Source organism: Halictus rubicundus, chromosome 7 (assembly GCF_050948215.1).
Source record: "Halictus rubicundus isolate RS-2024b chromosome 7, iyHalRubi1_principal, whole genome shotgun sequence".
In the NCBI taxonomy this organism is placed as follows: domain Eukaryota; kingdom Metazoa; phylum Arthropoda; class Insecta; order Hymenoptera; family Halictidae; genus Halictus; species Halictus rubicundus.
In genome coordinates, this window is record NC_135155.1 from 2461668 (window position 1) to 2484618 (window position 22951).

The 22951-nt window shown below is 35.8% G+C and overlaps 1 protein-coding gene and 1 pseudogene across 5 annotated transcripts in view; both read right to left on the reverse strand.

Annotated features, from left to right (window-relative positions):
• Positions 1-22951, reverse strand: part of Rhogap15b (RhoGAP_ARAP and RA_ARAPs domain-containing protein RhoGAP15B) — a 65322-nt gene that overhangs the window by 31402 nt on the left and 10969 nt on the right. For all 5 annotated transcript variants that reach the window (XM_076791127.1, XM_076791128.1, XM_076791129.1 and 2 more), the window contains exon 2: positions 10934-11720. In XM_076791127.1, the coding sequence (XP_076647242.1) occupies positions 10934-11635 (702 nt within the window). In that variant the 5' untranslated portion in view covers positions 11636-11720. The remainder of the gene's footprint in view (positions 1-10933; positions 11721-22951) is intronic.
• LOC143355938 (uncharacterized) lies at positions 8254-9296 on the reverse strand (annotated as a pseudogene).

Sequence of the window (22951 nt, forward strand, 5' to 3'; positions counted from 1 at the left end):
TTCTCGCATCGCAAGTTCTGATACGCGATGCTATGGGCGAATATGTTTTGTATCTATCTTTCAATATCTGCCCCTGCGTACCTATGCTTCAATATCTATCCTTCGGTATTTACGGTGCATTACAGTACATTTACAGTAACTTATTCGATATATTTAGTGAGACTAAAAGAATATAAGAAAGATAACAAGATGCTTTTAGTGTTTTCTCTTCAATTCTGTCCAATAGCAATTTTTTCAAAATTTCTTTTTCTCTCCATGCGATAAACTAATTGATCTAACGCCTCAAAAAATCCAAGTCGTATGGTTCAGTCTTAAAAAAGTTTTCATCCTTTTAAAACTGTCCGAATATTATTGCGAGCCACTATATATTACATTCAAAAACCAGAAGCATATGATCCTCCAGATATATTTGGCACTTTTTCCATCTTCGTAGGACAAAGTGAATCAGATGTTTTATGTAAAGTGTTTAAGTTAATTTTGCAAAAAATTCTAAAATGCAGGTTCTGCGTGTATACCTCGCAACCCGTCGGGAATGACTGTTTTATTATTTAGCCTGATGTTCGCTTCAGTAATGTACAACGCTTACGCTGGTTTCATTACGTCCATATTGTCGGTCCAAGCAAGTGGCGTCGAATCAATTTCCGATCTTCTGTCATACAACTTCAAGATGACGCGTATATTCGGGTAAGATAGATAAATTGAAGATCTTCATGCACGTATGGCTCATGTAAATGTTTAAATTATAATCTTTCTTATATATTTAGTGAGACATTCCAATTGATTTAAACAAATGCAATGTTTTCATAGCAAGGGCCATTGCAAAAATTTGAAAAAAATGAGGAAGAAGAGATATAATTAAAAGATATCGGGCTGAAACTGGTATTAAACTTAATTAAAAAATTATTACAAAAAATATATATTCATAACAATAATTATCAGTAAATACGAATAATTTTTCAATAAATTTTAGTACGTTCGCACATTCGCTGTTTTTTTTTTGTATCCCTTCCAAACCTGCAAGCAAATTCACGCGCATTTCCTTTCATGTATGTCGAAAAACCTACAACTGATGGATCGACCGCGCGCACGAACGCGAACGGGTAGGACTTGTAAATCTGTTTGCAGAACAGATAGCATATCCTAAACATTCATAATATAAAGAATAAGTGTTGAGAAATGCAAAGAAATTTATAAACAAAGAAATCGGTGATATAAATAATCTCGAAGAAGTATTAAATAAGTAACAAATAAATGATTTCAAATATTATTTTAAAGCAATAAAATTTTTAGAATTAATTTAAGAATTACTACAGAAAGTATATAGTTATATCGATAATTATCAGTAAATGAGTTTAATATTTATTGGATCGATGAAAAACTGTGCGCAAATTTGTTTGCAGGTCTGTTCGGAACACAAAAAAAAACGGCAAATGTGCGAACGTGCTAAAATCATTGAAAAATTATCCCTATTTAGTGATAATTATCGTTATGAATATATATATATTTTATATAATAATTTTTTAATTAAGTTTAGTGCAAGTTTCATCCCAATATACAGGGTGGGGCATTTAAATGGGAACACCTAAATATCTCGGTTATTATTAGTCGTACAAAAAATCTGCACGGAATAAAGTTGTACTGTTTCAAGGGGCGAATTTGATGATGGTAAAAATTTTTTCTCAAGGTCATTTTTGTACAAGATTTCAAGGTTATCGATATTTTTTTTTAAATGGAATCATATTTTTTTATTATCGCTATGTGATAGCCGACGTCAAGACAAATCCAACGATTTATAATATTATGACCTTCACGTGACCTTGAGTATGAAAAATTCATAAAAGTAGAACACTCGATATAAACAGTGAAATAACGATGACATGATCCCCCTAGGGTTTCAAGAGATGTTATTGAACCTTGACTAATGACTGTAAACATGCTTACAATAAATTATAAACACTGATACAAATTCTTCTCCTTGCGGTGACTCTAATCAGTACGTTTAAGAAATTCATCGGGATTTATTCGATTGTGAAATATAACGTTACTTTTCTGAAACGATGGTGTACAGTGATGCAGAAAAGGTAGAAATTATTTTAGTTTATGGTGAGGCTAAAAGTAACTGAGTACAAGCATTTTAACTGTACGCAGGAAGATGCCCTGAGAGAAATCATACTTCTCGAGAAAGTTATGACCGTATAGTTCAATTACCCTGTAAGTAAAAGTATAGTTCCCCGTATAGTTCCCTGTTTTGTAAAACAGGGAGTATTAAATCACTGAACAGAAAACGATCAAAGCCTGCGCCTGGAGAAGATGCCGAAACTTTTGTATTGGCTACAGTCAATATTGATCGTACTACAAGTTGTCGAAAAATTGGACGTTCTTTATTCTTTGTTCTTTATTGCAACGTCATAAATTTCATCCACACCGTATTTCCTTACATCAGGAGCTTCATGGCAACGACTTTGAGAATCGTGTTGCTTTTTGTACATGAGCATTGTAGCAAATACAAAGTCATGAATATTTTATGACGTTCTCTTTACTGACGAAGCTCCTTTTTCTAACCATTGACAACTGAATACACATAATATGCATTATTGGTGCACTGAAAACCCGAAATGGCTTCGACAAGTTGTACACCAGCGCCCCTTGGAGTGTAAATGTATGGTGTGGAATCGTTGGTGATAACAAACTCAAGGTCACGTGAAGGTCATAGTATTACAGGTCGTTGGATTAGTCTTGACCTCGGCTATCGCATAGCGATAATAAAAATATATGATTCTATTTAAAAAAATATCGATGACCTTGAAATCTTGTAAAAAAATGACCTTGAGACAAAATTTTTACCCTCATCAAATTCGCCCCTTGAAACAGTACAACTTTACTCTGTGGAGATTTTTTGTACGACTAATAATAACCGAGATATTTAGGTGTTCCCATTTAAATGCCCCACCCTGTATATATACACATATATATACATATATAGATATATATCTATATATCTCGCATAATTGATAAAATCGACCGTTCGCACAAGTGCGCACACAAATGCGTGCACCAGTGGCAGCCTTCGTGTATACAGGGTGAATTCGATAAAACAGGACACCTAAATATCTCCGTTACTTTTCGTTGTACAAAAAAACTTCGTAGGACAAAGTTACACTGTTTGAAGGGCCACATATAACGGTGTAAGGGAAAAAAAATTTCAAGGTCATTTTTATGAGATTTCAAGGTTATCGATGTTTTTTTAAATGGAATGATATATTTTCGTTAACGTAATGTTGTAGCTGACAAAATAACGAATTCATGCATGTAACACAATATGACCTTCAAATGACCTTCAACCCAGAAAAATGGTATAAATAAAATTCAACGTGTAAGATTCATTTGATGTATTTCTGTTACGCCAAATGTTCAAAAATATTCCCTTGAGCTGCTATACCGTCAGCCGTGAAGCTACAGAATGTACTGCTGCGTAATTCATTTCTGAGGAAATCGACGCACAAGCCTGGACTATTCTTTTTTTCATGTCGTCTATAGTCGTTGGTGGTTCACTATAAACATCGTCTTTCAGTTTTCCCCATAGATAAAAATCAAGGGGTGTAAGGTCTGGTGAACGAGCTGGCCATAATACGGGTCCGTTACGTCCAATCCAACGATTTGGAAACTTGTTATTTAAGAATTGTGTTACGACACGGGGGAATGGGCCGGACATTCGTCATGTTGATACCACATATTTTCACGAATGTTCAAGGGTGTTTTTTCCAGGAGAATTGGTAACGATTCTCGTAAAAATGCAATGTATTTTTCTGCATTTAATGTTCCGGTAATAAAGTGAGGCCCAATTATTTGGTTATCTAAAATTCCGCACCAAACATTGACGGACCATGGTCTTTGTTTGTCGACTGTCCGTAACCACCGCGGATTTTCAGATGACCAATAATGCAGGTTTTCTAAATTTATTCGCCCGTGATTTGTAAACGAAGCTTCATCGGTAAATAATACTTGATTAAAAAATGCTCTATCGTTTATCAATTGTCTCAATCCCCACTGGCAAAAGTTTACACGATTCACAAAGTCTCTACCATGAAGTTCTTGATGAGTTGATAGGTGAAAGGGGTGAAATTTGTGTTCCTGGAGTATTTGCACTACACATTTTTGACTAATGCCACTTCCTCGTGCGATTTGCCCCGTACTAGCATGAGGGTTTGTATTCACTGCTTCCAGAACATTAATTGTGTTTGCTTCATTCCTTACAGTCCTCACCTCTGTACGTTTTTTATTTTCGACACTACCAGTTTCACGGAATTTACTTATCAAATTGGAGTAAACGGAAACTGGTGGACAATTACGATTAGGAAATCGGTCCTTGTACAACTGCGCGGCTTCTCTTAAACACTGTCGACTTTCTCCATAAATGAAAATCATATCAATCTTATCTTCCTTCGAGTAACGCATTGTGAAACGTTCATCGATAAACTGATCGAGAAATCTTAGAAACTGTGGAAATCTGATAGCAAGAAGATCTTCTGAGTAATTAGTAGTGGATAAACACGATTCTGTACGAACGTTTAGGTGAAGGTATATCATAATTGTCCTCCTGTCAACACCGAATCTGTTATTATGTTATGTATTGCGATACATTTGAATGTATAGCAGCTCAAGGGATGTATTTTTGAACATTTGGCGTAACAGAAATACATCAAATGAATCTTACACGTTGAATTTTATTTATACCATTTTTCTGGGTTGAAGGTCATTTGAAGGTCATATTGTATTATATGCATGAATTCGTTATTTTGTCAGCTACAACATTACGTTAACGAAAATATATCATTCCATTTAAAAAAACATCGATAACTTACACCGTTATATGTGGCCCTTCAAACAGTGTAACTTTGTCCTACGAAGTTTTTTTGTACAACGAAAAGTAACGGAGATATTTAGGTGTCCTGCTTTATCGAATTCACCCTGTATAGATGGGTTTGCCACCATCTTCTAGATTTTCTGTGTTTATCCTTCGCGGTTAACGAGTAGTGAATGTAAATATATGCTGCTGCAGCTTCCATAGTTTGCAAGAAATTTTGGAAATTAAACAAATGCGATCTGATCGTTGCGCTGGTTACCGAATTAATGTCGATCTCCGTCTCGTCCGCCGATCGGCATGCCCTCCGGCGCGCCGTTCGATTCGCCGAAATTAATGTCGATTTTGTGTTTCGTTCGCTGTTCGACGCGCCGCTCGGCGCAATGTTCGTCGAAATGTTTAGGTCTGTACGAGCCTTTAAGAGTCATATCCGTCTACAAGTCATAAAAGCCTATGATTACCAAGCAATAGTGACAAGAAGACTGAGAAAATGTCTTTCTCCGATACAATGTTGCACGTAGCTCGAGAGACGGCTCTCGAGCTTGGGCTCCTCACCGCGGTGGTCTGGGTAGTTCCACTGACTCGTAATGAGAATTCGCAGTATGTAATAGGTACGAAAAGCTTTGGGGAGGGGAGGAGGATATTTTAAAAATTTGGCCTATGTATGGCTAGCGATTTCGCTGAAAGTTTAGATAAACAAATTATACTTTGGAGTTCAAATAGCTGTAATTCTTTCAAAAATCGGCCTCGACAATCAAAAGATGTACTATCACAAACGATGTTTCGCAGAAATGGCTTTGGGAAAGTGGCTGCTACTTCCTTCAACAGTGATGGACAAAATAGCAAAACACTTTACATATTTACAGTGTTTACTCGATATCTGTCCAAAACACGGGTCTAGCCAGGGACAAATATCGGCCAGGAGATACTATTCTTTGATCCACGCCGAACGTATAAAAGGCCAGCGAAGCTCTAGAAGCGTCAGTGGATATAGTTCTGGGACTTTTATTGGCTAGGTATTTGGAACATTGTATAAAATAAACACTGTATACATTCCGTAGATTTAAAGGTAGAAAAGGAACACTTTGACACCCTGTATATTGTATACCATCTCTAGAATAAACACACAAAATCTTCGATAGACTGCGGATTTGATCCATTCATGACATAAATGTGTAGTTGCAATTTTGAACAATAGAATGATTAAACGAATCGAAGGGTATGGGTGTATTATTTTCAATTTATTAAAATAATCAATGAAAGATCGAAATCCTTAGATGGCTTCTGTTTCTTGCAACAAATGCAAAACATTTTTATTTTGTACAAAATCTGAAACTAGGTATTATGATATGATCTAAACGATGTAAAGGACAGTACACATCAAAACTGGAGACAGTTCAACACAAATCGAATAAACAAATTATATGAAACGATCTGAAAACGTTTATTAGAAGCAATAGGATTAAAAAGAGATATAACAATTTTAAATACTAAAGTATTTCCATAAAATAAGTGTAACGATTTTTGTACTACTGTCTTTTACTTTTGTCCAACCGATATTAATTAATTTTTGCAATTCATTGTATAATTCTTTTATTACTCATGACAAAGATCTAGGAGATTGCGTGTTTATTGTGGAGATGGTAAGCAAAATACAGGGTGTATAAAGTCTATACATTTTCTACCCATAAATACAGGGTGTCCCAAAGATGTTGTACATCTTTGAAGAGGATGATTCCCGAGATCATTTGAAATATCTTTTTCCTTTGAAAAGTGTTCTCCATGTCTTCGTTCAAGAGTTATTAACCGTTTCACTCCCATGGACGTGTTATGTCGCGACGCCGATACTAGGTCACAGACGAGTTATGGATGTATCGTGCTTCATTAGTAGATTCATTCTAGCAGTTGGAATATTCCACTTTCTTTGATTTATTAACACATTGTTTATGGGACATTTCGCGCGCGGCCTTGAGAAAAAATAGACATTTTTAGAAATCGCTGTAACTTTAAAATAACGCTATAAATAACAAAAGTAGTATGTCAATATAACAAGCATGTGTGTTCTGGAACTGTCAAAAAGACGATGGTAACATAATCCGTCGTTAAAAAACCCGTATAAATACGGGACCCGACTCCCACCAGCAGACAATGAAAAACGGGTTTTTACGTGTCCCGCAAAACACCATCAGTCTAAAAAAAAAGACGAATTTATCCGTGTCCCGGCAACAATGTGTTAAATTCTCCCACCTTTCGGACAATGGAACGTCATCGTCACTTGAATTATTTCTGTTACTGTCCATATCACTATTGCTATCACTAAATAATACGATTTCTTAATCGTGGCATCGTGCCCTACTCCCGTGAATAGCTAAATGGGCACTGTGACTGACACAACATAGAAGCAAGTTTAGTGACCCCAGACGGAACAAAAGCATAAGCCGCGTGTTTACTCGTTTGTGGCATCGCACGAACGGTATCGCGTCGCGATATAATACGTCCGTGGGAGCGAAGCGGTTAACGAAAAGCACACGTGGCTCGGCCAATGTCAACGCCACGCTCAGCGGGACCTGTCGCTGAACCGGAAACCGTCCGCTATAGCCGCGCTCTGATTGGTCCGTGTTTTTCGTGAATAACTCCTGAACAAAGCCGCGGAGAACATTTTCGTAAAGAAAAAAATGATTTCATATGACCTTAGGAATCAACCCCTTCAAGGATATACAACATTTTTAGATGCCCTGTATAGCAACGTTCTTGTACATACTAGGTGAACGTGAAGCCGCCGGCCTAATTCTCTCAGTTGTCACATTCTTGTAAAAAAATGCGAACGAACTTATTCTCAAGTTAATATTTTGTCCAGCACCCTAGTCAATTTTCAACAATTTTCCTGCAAATATTACTTAGCTCCTTCGAATCGAAATAAAATTCTATTATGTTGTAGACGACATATGTATAGCCATTGAAAAAAAGGCATACAATAAATATAAATTTTCTTTTTTTTTTTCTATGAAATTCGGAACGATGAGGAATTTTTTATCACTATAACCTCAAAATAAATGGTGGCGCAAAGGGTTAAACATCATGTACTAAGATGGACATAATGATTTTTTAAAGAAACATAATTGTATGCAGGGTATGGCCGGACGGGTGGTATATACAGGGTGTCCTAGACCACCCGTCCACCCCTATTAAAATGGTGGAGAGTGATTTTTATTGAAAACTAAAAAAATTTTAGTCACTAATTCGAGTACGCTCTATCGAATAGCGATAGTTGCAATTTCCGGTACTAACCGGAAATAGGATTTTCAAACCGAAAGTCGTTTTTTTAAATGGGACCTGGTATTTTTTATTGCGTATCCAATGTATGAATTCACATTTTTCAAATTAAGGATGTAATTTTTAATAATGAATCTGCACACGTTACAGAACAAATAGTAAAGGACAATATCTTCTCTTAACTAAATTAATAAAGAACTTAATAGAAATAAAGTATGGAAATAAACAAAAGAGTAACAAGGATTAATTTTGGAAATAAACAGGAAATAATTAGGTATCTAATATTGGTTCACGTAACTTGAAAAAACGAGTTTAAATGGAAAAGTGTTTAACGTTGGTGTTCAAATGGGCCACCATTCTGCGTAATACAGAGGTTTATCCTGTTTTGGAAGGAATCGGCAGCACGAAGAATTTCGTCAGCATTTAACAATTGAATTGCTTCTTTTATTCTTTCTATCATATTCTCTCTTGTCGTTGGGCGTTCCCGATACACAAGGTCTTTCATTCTTGCCCACAAATACTAATCAAGTAAGGTCAGGTGACCGAGGAGGATATGTAACTGGACCATATTTGCCTATCCACTTATTGGGAAACATTGTATTCAAGTTTGTACGAGCAGCTCTCGATGTATGTGCGGGACATGCGTCTTGCTGAAATCACATGTCCACTCGCAATTGCAGTGGAATATTTTCTAGTAAATCTGGAAGATATGCTTCTAATAAAGCACAGTATTTAGCACTGTTAAGATTCCCCTCAAGAAAAAGAGGACCTACGATATGATTTGCAATAATGCCGCACCAAACATTGACCTTCTAAACATGTTGATGATCTATGTCTGTCACCCAATGAGTTCCAAGAATTACCATCTTCATCACTTTTAAATGTACATTCATCAGTGAATAAAATTTTGCGATGAAAATCACGTGGTTGTTGTCTTATCCAGTTGGAAAATGCAAGTCTCTGAAGAACATCAGCATGATTCAATGTTCGATAGTGCGTCATTCTGTAAGGGTGCCCTTGTTACTCTTTTGTTTATTTCCATACTTTATTTCTATTAAGTTCTTTATTAATTTAGTTAAGAGAAGATATTGTCCTTTACTATTTGTTCTGTAACGTGTGCAGATTCATTATTAAAAATTACATCCTTAATTTGAAAAATGTGAATTCATACATTGGAATACCTTTTTCCGTCTAATGGAGGCATTTTCGAGAAAAACGTCTCAGACTGAATTGAATATGCAATAAAAAATACCAGGTCCCATTAAAAAAAACGAAATGTCTATTTTTCGATCTTTTGCACAATACAAAAATAAGAAAAAATTCACGGATTTTAAAAATTTTAGTTCGTGCGATAATAGGGTACGTTCCCAAGGTTCTCTGAACATTTCATGTCATTCAGTCAACTAGAACTCGAGATATCGTGGCAACCGTTTCGAAAAATCACGTTAATTTTACGAATTTGAACAAATCCTTTTCATACATATTCTCCACAATACAATGATTTCTCGGTATATGTCGCCGAGGCATGCATGATGAATGTCGCAGAATTATCCCCATTACCACGGAGTATATTCCGTGAGGGGCCAAGAAGCTCGAGAGACCTCGGTCGCCGGGGAGTGTAACATAATTCGGGTCGGGTAGATCGGTGTGAGACCAGGAGACCGCTACTAATCCGATGACAAGACTTCTCTATTTTCATTATTTTTTATGGGACTTTCACCACCATATTCTTGGCATTTTTCTAATGAAAATTATATCAAATATGATGTAATTCCGATGATATTTACATGTGTAATGAATGATGAAAGTTTCGGACACAAAGAAGGATAGCGTATAGGAAAAAAAGTGACGCGGAGAATCACGGCGGCCGGTACAGTTAAAGGCCTTTGCCACAGCATTTGTCGTTGTAACTTTGACATATAAAATATAGGACGAATATGTTTACACTCATCGGCGAACGATGATAAGCGACATCAAGACCCGTGTTGCTGACATATATCGAGAATTCACTATACTTGTACGTATAGTGGGTTCTCGCTCATTGCACTCCCTATACAATGTCCGCTCTTTACAACCTCGTGGGTTATATTTTATTTGCGCGAGGTGGGGAATGTGGCTTACAACAAATGGAAATTTTGTGATGACTTTGCGAGTCGCGTCGCGACTGTTTCTTTATACTGTTATACAGGATGCTCCAGAAAGAAAAAAGTAAGGGGTGATACCTAGGATGGTTCTAAGCACCTTTTTCCTTTGCTAAATTCGCGCCGAAAAGCTTTTTTTTCGAGTTATTAACGAAAAACACGGACCAATCAGAGCACGGCCACAGCGGACGGTTTCTGGCCCGGCCAACGACAACGCAACGACGCTTAGCGAGTCCTTTCGCCGAGCCAGAATCCGTCCGCTGTGGCCGTGTTCTGATTGGTCCGTCTTTTGCGTTAATAACTCTAAAACAAAGCGTTTCGTCGCAAATTGACACAGGAAAAAAATGCTTAGAACCACCTCATGAATCAACATTTTCTTTCTCCGACATTCTTTCTGGGACACTCTGTATGTACGCATTGATCACGGCTTCAATTCAACAGTGGGGAAGTTATAGTTGGGGATTCTTATGTGATTGGTTGGACACTGTTCATTGGAAAAATCTCGGATCTTGCCAGAAATACCGTTCCTGTTTTCGTGCAACCAGCGAATACCTGTTGTACTTAAAGAAAATGTAAAAAACAAAAAATCGATTTATTTTTTAAAATGAAAAGCCGCAATACCTCTTTAGGCGTCTTGATAGAAATCCGGAATATTTACCTGGTTACGTGCGAAATTGAGTAGGCTGAAGGACTCCGGGAAGTCCCTGTCGTTTTTGTCGGAGGTGGTTGAGCTGATCGTCTCGTATCGGCTGCTGTCGGACGTAACGGACTGCAGCTCGTCGTAGATAGATTCGTCAGGATGCGGGGGTGGAGGATAGACCGGGGGCGGTGGGCTGTTCCGCATCCCGGATAAGTCTTCTTCGTTTTTCATGCTTCTCAGATTAGCGTTCAGAGGACTATAGAACGTGATGCTGCTGAAAATATCGTTTGCCGGCATGGACACGCATCTCTCGTCTACCATCGGCCCGTTGAACATCTTGAGACCCTCGGCGTTGTCGCGTAGAAGCTCATCCTGGTTCAGCGACGTCAATCGTCTAGTCAGAAGGTTCTTCACCGATTTCTCCAACCGTATGCTGGCGTTCCTGGTGCTGGAGATCACCGCGCGGCCCTTGGTCGTCACCTTCTCCGAAATCTCGTCTTTCAGCTGGCGGGAGCTTGTGCTCAGATTGCGAAAAAATTCGTTATTCGCGGTCCGGGTCTCCGGTATCGATTTCTGGTCGTCGCTTTTTTCCGATTGACTCGAGTCGCTGCTCTGGCTGCTGTGACAACTGGCTGGAAGCGTCGGCGGAAGCCGCCTCGGCGCTGGAATCGGCCGATGAGGCACGACCGATCTAGGCTTCGGGATCGGTTTTACCTCCATCACGACTGGTTCAGCTTCCGCCTCGTCGCTCTCTATCAACCGAACCACCCAGGAGCGTAGAAGCAGCGCCACATGCTTCGTTTCCCTTAATCAAACGTTCATTGTCCTATTAGGCCGATAACCCCATCAGTTCGCGCGGATTTTCATCCGAGTGTTATTATTGGGACTTGAGAAGAAGTCAACCTGTCACGGCACAGGGGCAAGGGAGTTTTTCGTTCTGCACGCCTATACTCATCATCGGTGCTTACGCAGCAATGTCGTCAGACTCATTGTAAGACTTGTCCCTCACTTTACCTTACCCCTCTTCTACGACACCATTCCCTCATTCCCCGGCGGCGAGCATCTCTACGCTTCCGCTACGGCTCGGTCACGTAACGCGTTTCACTTCTATCGTGCATGTGTCACAATGTCACGTGAGTCACGTGAAACAGCCTTATACTTACATATATAAATACAACTTTAACTTCGGGTACCCGAATATTGCAAACTTTCGGGACCCCGACTAGACCCGACCCGACTGCCATTCCGGGTACCCGAAGTTTATAAACTTTCGGGATCCCGACCCGAACCCGAAATTTCGGGTACCCGCACACCCCTAAGAGGGGCTAATCCTGTAATGACCCAGAGAGGGAGTTACCCTGTGTTAACTGTATTCCCCTAAATTTCCCCTGTCTGGCTACACTGCTACATGTCGAGACAAAACCCCTCACATGACCGAGTGAAAGCGTGGGGAAAAGCGTCGTACAAGGGCAAGGGTAGAGTGGGAGACTAGTCATAATCTGGCAACGCCGTTCCGTACTTTTAATGTTTAGCACTTTGACTGCCAAACTAGAAACCTCAAAAATTACATACAATCAAAGTAAGTTATTTAATGAAATAAAAATTGAAAAAAATTAAATGTATGATATAGACTAGTCCTCCAACTTTCTTGCATTTTACAGAACCTAATAAAATTTGGTACGATGAATATGATAACGTGAAAATTCATTTTAAAACCTGGACAGATAATTCCGTCACCCACATATGGGTGACATGGCAGTCAACTTGTTAGGCTTTGACGGCACACGCTACGAAGTATATGCGATCACTTAGACAATGTTTCGCTAGAGCCGAAAATACGTGTGACTCGGGACGTGCCCTTCCTGTATTTCTTCCAAGTGACTTCTTTTCAGCTCCCAATAATACTAGCCTACTGTTAACACATTGAGCGCCGGTCCCGCCAAAAAGGCGGGTTTCTTTAAGTGACCGATACGTTGCCGGCGCTCAATGTGTTAAGGAACTAATTCTTGACGAGGAACTGATTTTTTATCAATTCATAAAGTAAATCGTTCTTGTAAGCTTATGCCGACAGATAATTATTTGAAATAATTGTTTAAGTAACGATTGAGAATTCAAACATATACGTGTTATACGTGAAAGCAGTTAATATTGTGAGCTTGCGTGAAAATAAATATGCAAGGTAGCATACATGCAGAAAACCCTTGTTGGACGTCATGTCTTACTGATCGGTGTAAGAGACCGCCAACGATAACACAACTGATTTCTTTCATACTTTTACAATTGTTAAAGGTATTGTCATACATTTGGTATATTAAATAATTTATTTACAATGTAGAACAACTATTTTTATTTGAAAGTCTATGATCAATTATTTAGTTCCAATTTTTTCTTGTATAACTAATTTTTTGATGACCTGAATAAGAAATAGATTAGGACATCGTACAATTATAAAAGAATAAAATTTATATTATAATACTAAAATCAAATTTATTTAATACTTTATTTTTAGTTAGTACTTGATTATTTGTTGAGACAAGTATTGGACCTAATCTAAAATGACATATAAAAAGAAAAAGGAGTCTTATAACAATTGTAGCATAGAAGATTTAAAACAAACTGTAGAGAACATAAATTGTAATAAATTGTCTGCGCGTGCTGCCAGCAAAAAGTATAATAGATATACTCTTTTCAAATTTCCTAAAAAGAAGACTGCTGTTATCATGAGTCCTGGTCCAATGAGTGTATTAAGTATAGTAGAGGAAAATTTACTGATAAAATGGATTCATCCCATGAGTGCTACTGGTTTTCCAGTTCATCGTAATTTACTTTTAAATAGTGTCCAAAAATTAGTTCCGGATTTAAAACGAGAGACACCACTTATTAATGGGAGGTCACGAAAAGATGGTGTAAACCTTAAGTCGGCACCGTGAGGTAGCATATACTTATATTTTACATAAATAATGGTCTTCTTAAAAATTTCAAATAAATAACGCTGAACAAAGAGTATGATTAATGATTTTTCACGAAATAGTTATACCAAAAATATTTAATCAAAAATTAGTTTCTTGCATGATGAAATTTTGGATATTTATACGAGAAAATTAGTTCCTTAAATGATTGAAAAATTAGTCGCCATGTAATTTTAAATTGATCAAGAACCAGTTCCCAGTTACCTTATTGTTCTATAGCTTATAAATAATTAAATGATACTCATTTTCAACTTTTTAAAATTTTTCCTTAAAGTTTAAACATAAATTTATCTATAATGTTAGTTACAACAAAATCTGTGGTTTAGGGTTTTATTACGTTAAAAGCCAATACTAAAGCGAGAAGCCATCTAAAGCAATCAAAAACTACTTCCTTGACGGTGCTACTTTTAACACGTCAACTGCCACGCCAGTACCAAACCATAGAATAAACGCTATTCGACGTAATTGTTTCAGGTTATATTGTTTCATATTCAATATTGTTTCAGGTACGTGCGTGCGTGTGTGTGTGTGTGTGTGTGTGTGTGTGTGTGTGTGTGTGTGTGTGTGTGTGTGTGTGTGTGTGTGTGTGTGTGTGAATTTGGTTATGAAACGTATATAAGAAAATGTGAAGAGTGCGATATATATTTACTTAAATAAATTATGATCAACCAGTCTTAGAATTTCATGTTACATGAAAATACACGCTTACACTTGTAATGGACAAATCCCTATCGTAATCCTTGTAATATTAAATACACGGCTACCCGTATATTTTAATTTCACGAATTTCGTGTGTTTGTGTTACACGTGTATTTCAATATACGGTGATATAACGGTTGAACAACTCAGCGTGAGTTTATTGCTGTCTCGCTTCTAACATCGTCAGTCGAAAAGAACCCGATCAGTTTGTACAAAAATACACGAACCTCTACATCCGTGTACACGAAGAATAGAAATGCATTAATTCGCGAATGCATACATAGTTCACGGATTCTGTGTACATGTGATCCCTTCAAAACACATCCACAATCGTAGACTCAAGTTATAACTTCGTTAACAGAGCAGTCACAGAAAAATGTCAAAGGAGGAAGATGAATACAGTGTTTACTCGATACATGTCCAAAACATTTTTTTTTAGATGTGTAGTGATGCATGTGCATTCAACAATTGAATTATTTTTTTTTTTTCATGGAAATGCATTATTCTTTTTACATAGGTAGATTTTCCTTGTTATTCTACGTAAAAATGTATTGGGGTACAATCGTAAAAAAATTATTAGTTATCGAGATATTCTAAGAAAATGTCTTTATTGAAGAAACTGCTAAAGCGCTTCACGACAATTTCCTAATTGTCGGTATTGATGTGTGTTGTCATAACAACAACAGATACTGCCTGTGCCTCACGTTAAGATATTTTAGATCCTCACAATTATTGAGCTTAGTGGATGAACATGTTAAGTAACAATTTCTTTTTATTTTACGTTCTATATTTAAAGCAGATAATAACATATTCTTCCATCCGGAAATCTCTATATTTTCAAAAATGTCACTTAACATGTTCATCCTCTAAGCTTTTCGATTTTGTAAAAGATCTGAAAGAACGAATAATATTGCGATGTGCAACAATAATTAAAGATCACCTTAACTCAGGTATGAATACAATTGAAAAGCTTTTGTGACATGTGTACAGTGTAATGGAGAAGTTTTTTTGTCCATCTTCTTCAATAAAGACATTTTTTAAAAATATCACAATAACTAATAATCTTTTTGCCATTCTACTCCAATACTTCTTTGCGTAGATTCTACGAGTGAGAAACCTGACTATGTAAACATGATCTTACGGATGTAGTACTCTTTGAACCGTACATCGTTCTCCTTTGACATTTTCCTGTAACCGCACTGATAACGAAGTCACATACAGGGTGAGTTACCTAACATTTTCACCTCAAATATCTTTGTTGTTTTCAAAAATACGAGGTAACGTATTTAAAAAGATTATTTTTGCTGAAAGATAGCGTACAGATGAGTGCTCCAACCACAGTTGAAAATATGCATTAACGTACCATCACAGCATGTACGAATATTACCTCTGATATACTTGTCAGAATTCGATATTCCTTCAGAGTCTGTATATAAAAATGTATCGATGTAAACAGCCATAATTTCGGACATTTATGAAATACAGGTATTCTGTTCTCATATTGTAAATCTTATATGTATTCTTTGCTCGTGAATTATAGTCACTGAATTCGTAATGAAAGGGACTATCATCGTAGGTGTTTAAAAAGAGGTGGTCCCATATAAAAAAATGAAGGTGACCTTGATATCTCTAAAACAATGACAAAATCTAAAATTTTGTTGGTATCGTGCGAGCCCCATGTTACCATTCAACTTTGTCCTCAAGATATTTAATGTATCTTTGGAAACAACAAAGATATTTGAGGTGAAAACATTCGGTGACTCACCCTGTATAACCTGAGAAATTGCGTGCACCGTCCTGTGCATAATTGATACGTGCATACAGGGTGGTTCATGCAACTTGCACACCTTGAATATTTCCGTTACCTGTAATCAGAGTTGTGCAGAATTACAATTGAATTACTCCAGGAGTTATAATTACAAAGTAATTTAATTACATTGTAATTCAATCATATTGTAATTCATAATTCAGATCTTCGTTCAATTACATTACAATGTAATTCGTAATTGCAATGGAGTACAATTATAAAATACTTTGCAATTAAACTACAGCAATTACGAATTATAATGTAATTAAATTAAAATTAAAAATTGAAGAATAATAAAGTAATAGGTAATAAGAGGTTGAAAAATCCATGTGGAGGTTTCAAACAGAAGAAATTTTTTAAATTTCAAACATAAATATAAAAAGCAGAAAAAGGAAACATGTCTCTACTTTACCTAGGTTACGATATATATTAAAGGAAAAAATAACGACAATCATCTAATGAGACTCATTAAACAAACATTAATATTATATGTAAGTAAAATGAAATACATTATCTAATAGCAAAAAAACTGAAAAAGAAACGTTGTTAGCTTACCACTAATCAATAATGGGATCACTTTGACGTATTACGAACAAGGACGAGGAAATTCTTCAAAGTTCTGGGCTATACATAATTTGGAGAGCTGTCTTTTAATTATATCGTATTTCAATTATACATCTGATTAAAATAATTAGTAATTGAATTAATTGAAAGGTTTGAATTATGTAATTCAGTTACGACGTAGTTGAATTACTATATAATTGAAATACAATGTAATTCAATTGTGCTATTAAATTACAACGTAACTGAATTAGCATAACTCTGCCTGTAATAATATGAAAAAATGATATATACAATAGTTGCATGGTACGTGTAGAGGCGGAAATTTTGTATTGTAAACAATTTTTATGTGCGTAAAGGCATTCCGAAGATTTCAAGGTCACCTCGACTTGTTTAAATGTAAAGACTTATCTTTTGTATCATGAATCGATAAGTATCAACTTCTGCGTAAAAATGTATTAACCTTTATATATATATCGTTCATTAAAAAAATTTTGAGTTTTGTCACTTATCTTATGAAATATATCTTATGAATTATCTTATGAATTATAAAAATAAGTTAAAAAAATTTTGAGTTTTGTCACTTATCTTATGAAATTATTTTTATTGGTTTACAAGAGCTTTGAAGTTACTGTAACTTTTCACAATAAAAACGTCACAACTCTAATTCAACCTTTCAACATTTATTCGCAGGAAAAATGACATAATTCAAAATATATTTATAAGAAAGATTATAATAATAAATATCTAAATTGTAGTGTACTTTATAACTAATGTACATGACAATTAATATTATGTAAATAACAACAAATCATTTTACATTTCTAAGTTGATTATATACATTAAAAAAAAATTTCCTTTCTTTCATTTATGTCACATTTTTTATGACTGAACGATATGTCCTAGATGTACTTAATAGTTAACGAAATATTATAAAAATAATTTTATATGTGTACTCACCGTATTAAAGATGAGGGTCATCAACTTGAGTACCTACTAGCTTCCAGGTCGTAGGTACGTAATGAAAATTATTTCGATAATATTTCATTAACTATTATATCTAGGACATATAAAGGTCAATACATTTTTCCGCAGAGATGTTTACGAAGTTGTTACTTAGTCGATTCATGATACCGAAGGTAGGTAGGTAGGTGCGTTCTTTCTATTTAAAGAAATCAAGCTGACCTTGAAATCTCCGAAATGACTTCACGCACAAAAATGTTTATATCACAACATTTCTCCCTTTATACCAGGCCTGGGCAACTGTTTTCCCATTGTCGCTTCGCGACTCCCACTATCAGTGCACCAGTTCCCCATTATCAACTATTTCATATTGCCTTTACCGTGCTTTGTCTCGCGTCCTCGCGTAAGTGCAAATGTATCCATGTACCATATACACTTCACAGGAGTTTGGAGGGGGAACCCAGGAGTAGGGAGAGGAGTCGTCTGAGGCTCGCGAGCCGTAAGTTGCCCAGACCTGCTCTATATCGAGCAACTTTTGTCCATGTCATTTTTTCATATTATTACAGGTAACGGAAATATTCAATAAACTTGTAGATTATAATCGTATTTCTTGATCAACACACTTCATAAAATTTGTATTCTGAAATCATTTAATATGTAACTACTAACAGTCAGAAAATTGGATACGAAGTCAGTGATAGGATGCATAAAAGATATGGAAAAAGGCCGAGCAAGAGTAGAAAATGGAAAGTGGGAGACGAAAAGAAGGATAACGCGAGAGAAGGGTGAGTTCGATAGACGAGCTGAGATGGAAGAGACAAGGGGGAAAGACCATGAGATAGATCTTACAAAGAATAAGGGAAAAGATAAGGGAGGACAGAGGAGGAAGGAGCCCCGAGGTACAACGTTAGTTACAAGCGATATAGGGCGGAGGGCGTGTTAAAGTACAGTCTTTACTCCATGTATGTTTACAATATGGGTCTATCCAGTTACATATATCGGCTAAAAGATACTAATCTTTGATACACTGCCGAACGTAGAAAGGGACAGCAAAGTTCGAGTGGCCTCGGTCACCGAGAAGTGTAAATATAATACGGGTCGGGTGTATCGGTGTGAGGCCACTACTAATCCAATAACAAAACTTCTTTATTTTTCATTATTTTTTTATGGGACTTTCACCAATATATTTGTGGAATTTTTTTTATTAAAATGATACCAAACACGATATAATTCGGATCATATCTATATTAATTTTCCGTTAATATAATTGTAATGGGAAGTAACTTTCATCGTACATTACACAATTAAATATCATCAGAATTATATCATATTTGCTATCATTTTCATTAGAAAAGTAATGAAAAATAAAAGAGTTTTGTTATCGGTTTTGTTAATAGTCTCCTGGTCTCACACCGATATACCCGACCCGTATTACATTTACAGTCCTCGGCAACCGAAGCCACTCGAGCTTTGTGGCCCTTTACGGAGTATACCCCGCGGCAGTGGGGATAGTTCTGCGACTTCTATCGACTAGATATTTGAGACATATATCGAGTAAAGATTGTACAGTAGTATCTTCGTAACTGTCGTATCGTTGGGTCTGCCGAGCGACAGTTCTAGTGGAAGTGCTCTACATTCTTTGTAGTGTCCCGAACGTAGAGAAGGAAAGTTGAAAAAGAAAGAGGGACTGCGTCTCCTCCTTTTTCGTTTGTCGACTATATTGTACCTCAAAGAAAGAAGAAACAAGAAGGAAAGAAAAATAATAGCTAAATTTACAGTGGATACAAGAAGTATTTGAACAGTAATTACTTATGTTCAATTTTGATTGTTATAAGTTTAGGATTTAGTTTATTACGTTGTGCAACGGGTGTGATTACAGTTTTTTGTATTCACACTTCTTTAGAGATTAAGAAAGTCATGATGTGTTCTTCAGCAGACGAACCGGAATTAAATATAAGTGTATCCACGCGCGTGCTATCAAAAGTTTATTTGCAGCAAATATTCTGTAATGTCGAATTATGTTTTTCCATAGAATCACTTCTCCTCGAATGAATTATGGAACAACCTATACAATTCTTGCTTTTATACTTCACTTATGATCCTATTCTACTTATTATCAGGTAATTATGTAATGATATAATGGGTAATTATAACATCATTACAGTGATAATGAGTTACTTTACTACACCATCCGTCGTAGCGTGAAGCTGCACGTTTGTTCTAATAAATTGTATTGTATAATTTGCTATAATAATTTAATAATTCAGTAATCGATGCGATATTATAGCTCACACGATATGTTTCATGTAGTTTCAGTTTCAAATGACGCCAACATTCTACACAAGCATATTAACTCGTGCAGTATGTTTCGAATGGCACATACATGCAAAATATTTCTGCACCCGTTATCAAAATGTTATGACTGAAAGGTAAAGTGCCAGGCGCCGTCATTTGAACTACACTTGATGCTCCGTGATAATGCCAAAGCAGCGTGTGATAACAATAATGTAACAGCTGGAGCAGATGCGATAATACCAATATACATTCACCCTAGAAGAAAGGCGAAATACGAGAAATAGTTTTCATGAAACCATGGAAAACTCTAGCTTGAATACATTTGAAGAATGAGTTAACTAACTTTTTTACGGTCTTTCAGGTTTTCTCTGCATTAATCTTTCTAAATTTGTAATGCATAATGCACAACAATTTTTCAAAAAGCACAATTTTTACCCATTTGTGATCTCTTTAATATCTCTGCATTCATTTATGTAGAAAATATCACATTCATTTGCGTACATTTTTTTAATCCCTTACCACATATGATCGAGTCAAACTCGCGATTAAAATTTCGAGCAAAATCTATTACATATAAATTCCTTTTGTTTAAGATGAAGTAAAGTTCTATTTTTTTTTTGTTATCAATATTCAAGCATTAAAATGAATGTAGACTTATTATAAATGTTAGCAGTTGACCCAAAAAGTATTTAAGCATTAAATTTCCCGATTCTCGAAAAATTTTCGATATTTAAATTGTGATAATTTCCTAAAAACAAATACTACAACCATAAGACTGTACTGATTTTAAAGCTTGAAGCCTCTACTTTTGCAACGTTGTGTCTTATTTTCCTCCGAAGATATTTTTATATGATGTGGCAGGTGGCAAACTGAAGACCCAATTTTTCTAAGAAAATGCTGCAAATTCAAACGTCTCCAAAAACTTTCAAAAATTTGTTGTCTTATGGAACAAAAGTGAGAAACAATTTCAGTGGTGTAAAGCTCTCAAAGTGTATAAAACTTATACAGTGTCCTAAGTACTTCCTTGAAAGTAGTGATTCCTGAGCTCGTTTGAAGTAACTTTTTCCTTTGCGAAAATTTTCTCCGCATCTTTGTTAAGGAGTTATTATCGAAAAACACAGACGAATCAGAGCGCGGCTATAGAAGTCGGATTCCGCCTCGACCAATACCAATGCCACGCTCAGCGGGAGCTATCGCCTTTCAAGGAAGTACAAGATTTTTGGGACAGCCTGTATTATTGGATAGATGGCGTCACACAAAATCGGCGTCTCTCATTCAAAATTTGATAAAACGACTAGAAAAGATCGTACATCAATCTTTAAGGTGTCGTTGTAAAGGGGAAGCTTCGGAATCTCCTCGGAATAAAATGAATGATGCGTTATGAAACTGGAGGCTTCTAACTTTAAAACGAGTACAAAATTATTGTCGTATTTGGTGTTCAAATACTTCTTGGAGCCATTGTAATTCGTCTCACTAAATAAGTTTCGCAAGCATCCAAAAAATTATGGAACGAAAAGTTAGCAAAATGATTTATTATAGGGTGAATCACTTGACTCTGCCACCGCAAATCACTAGGAAATTTTGTGTTGTGTGAATGAACGTTCCAAACAGAATTTATGTGTTGTCAAACGGAATTTACAGTGTGGTTGTTAGATTCCCGGATGAGATGCTGTGATGCTATTATCGCGACAGGAATGTTACCTTGAATGTAATCTGAATATTTAACTCTACGCTTTTAACGATTGCGCCGTGAACAAAATATTAGTGTATACAAGTTAATATATCTGGAATTATCAAGGAATATCTTTAAATATTTTCAGTATTTTTGACCTATTCGGAATTCTAAAGATTCGGTTAAACACGTTTAAACAATGCAGAGTAAGCATTTCGCTTTGAAAAATCAATGTCGTTTTTGTTTAAATTGAAAATATAACAGAGATCGAACAACCGTTTACTATTGTAAATATTATGTGTTATTAAGATTTTCTACGTTTCTCATGACACTAAAAGGGTTAAAGATCGTATTGGTAGATTTATGTAAAGCTGTAATTCTAGGAATACTTTTTATTGAAAAACATTTGAAGAACATCCTGATTATCCTTTGAAAAATATATTTATGTATAGATTTTTGAGCTTATATGCTAAATATTTATTGTGCGATGAGTATAATAATTTTTAGAATTGCAGAGTCAATTGTTACAAACTATAATCAGACAACACGAGGTGACTGCTATGTCGATAAGAAAACAAAATTACCAGAGACTAATTATTCTATCGTATTTCCCACTTTAAAATCTATTTTTAAAGGCGTAATTTTATGTCACCTTCAGTATAATTTATGTCAAAAATAAAATTATGTCTTTTTTTTTAAAAAGCGTACGTCGTTGTGGCAAGTACATCTATGAAATACTGATCATTAGACCCCGGATTTTATGCATTTATAAAACAGTAATAGGATAAAAAGTATTTAAGAGTATCAGTATGTTATCATTATCTTATTAGGATTATTAAAGGATTTTTATTTGAAACCAATTTTGATATGCTTCCAGCATCTTGTAATTAATGCAGAAAATGTTTATTTTGCATAAAGATCCCCAATATACTGCGGATTTTAAGCATTCACGACAAAAACAAATAGGGTAAGGGACCCAATTACTGTGCGGCTAACAATTACTGTTCCTACGGTAATTATACTTATTTTTAAAACATAATGAATATTTAAAAAGAGATATATAACATATA